The 913-nt window shown below is 69.6% G+C and overlaps 1 protein-coding gene across 1 annotated transcript in view; it reads right to left on the bottom strand.

The window, feature by feature from the left end:
- Positions 1 to 913, bottom strand: part of GLI3 (GLI family zinc finger 3) — a 253966-nt gene that overhangs the window by 2253 nt on the left and 250800 nt on the right. The window contains exon 15 of the mRNA XM_006757245.2: positions 2 to 913. Coding sequence (XP_006757308.1) covers positions 2 to 913 — 912 coding nt within the window. The remainder of the gene's footprint in view (position 1) is intronic.

The raw sequence follows: 913 nt of genomic DNA, 5'->3' as shown, positions 1-913 counted from the left end.
GCCCCCGCCACAGTGGACCGCCAGGTGCTCGGGCCCACCATAGGCGCTGCAGTGCTCCCCGAGGCTCTCGTAGACGCCCGCGGGGCCAGCCCCGCTCCCCAGGGGGTTCTGGGGGTGGGCGCTCATGTGGGTGTACAGCCCGAAGGCCCGCGCTGGCTGGGCGGCCCGCTGGCCACACTTGAGCCTGGAGGAGGACAGGTCCGCGCTGCCCGAGCTGACCTCATTCCACTGAATGGGCAGGTCAGCTCTGCTGGCCTCGGGGCAGGGCTGCTCCAGCTCGCGGTACTGCTGGCCGGCGTGGCTGTCGGGCAGCCCAGGCTGCTCGAAGTCGCCATGCCCGCTCCCCAGGCTGGGCCCCGGGGACGCTTTGCTGTCATCGGAGAGGGCGCTCTGGAAGTGCTGCTCGTAGCCAGCTTGGTTCTGGGCATTTAAATACTGCACCACGTCGTCGGGCAGGAAGTCCTCCTCGTTCAGGCTCACGTCGGTGTCCATGGTCAGGGACTCCAGGGTGACGTTCTCGGCGATGCTCGGAGGACAGGGGGACGTGCGGAAGTGGCGGGCCGGAGCGCCCTCCGGCCGCGTGTAGTTCTGCAGCACTAAGCTGCGCTTTTCCAGGGCTGGAGGCAAGGCCGGAGGGTTGAAGCTGTTGAGGCTGTTGAAACGCTGCACCCTGGGCAGGGACAGGCTCTCCGAGACCGTCCTCACCGGGTCGCTGGCTCTTCTCACGCCGTGGCCCACCGCGTCCTGGGGCAGCAGGGGCCGCCGACCGTAACTGTGGGCTCCCCCGTCGCTACACCTCCGGGGAGGGTGGACGGGCGGCAGGGTCCCCGCGGACTCCCTGCCGTCCCCGAGCAGGGCCATCCTGGTCTTCAGGCTCATCCTTTCCATGTTGGGCAGCGGCGTGGGCGGGGGC

Source organism: Myotis davidii, unplaced genomic scaffold (assembly GCF_000327345.1).
Source record: "Myotis davidii unplaced genomic scaffold, ASM32734v1 scaffold573, whole genome shotgun sequence".
Taxonomy (NCBI): domain Eukaryota; kingdom Metazoa; phylum Chordata; class Mammalia; order Chiroptera; family Vespertilionidae; genus Myotis; species Myotis davidii.
This window is presented reverse-complemented; position numbering and strand designations above follow the sequence as displayed.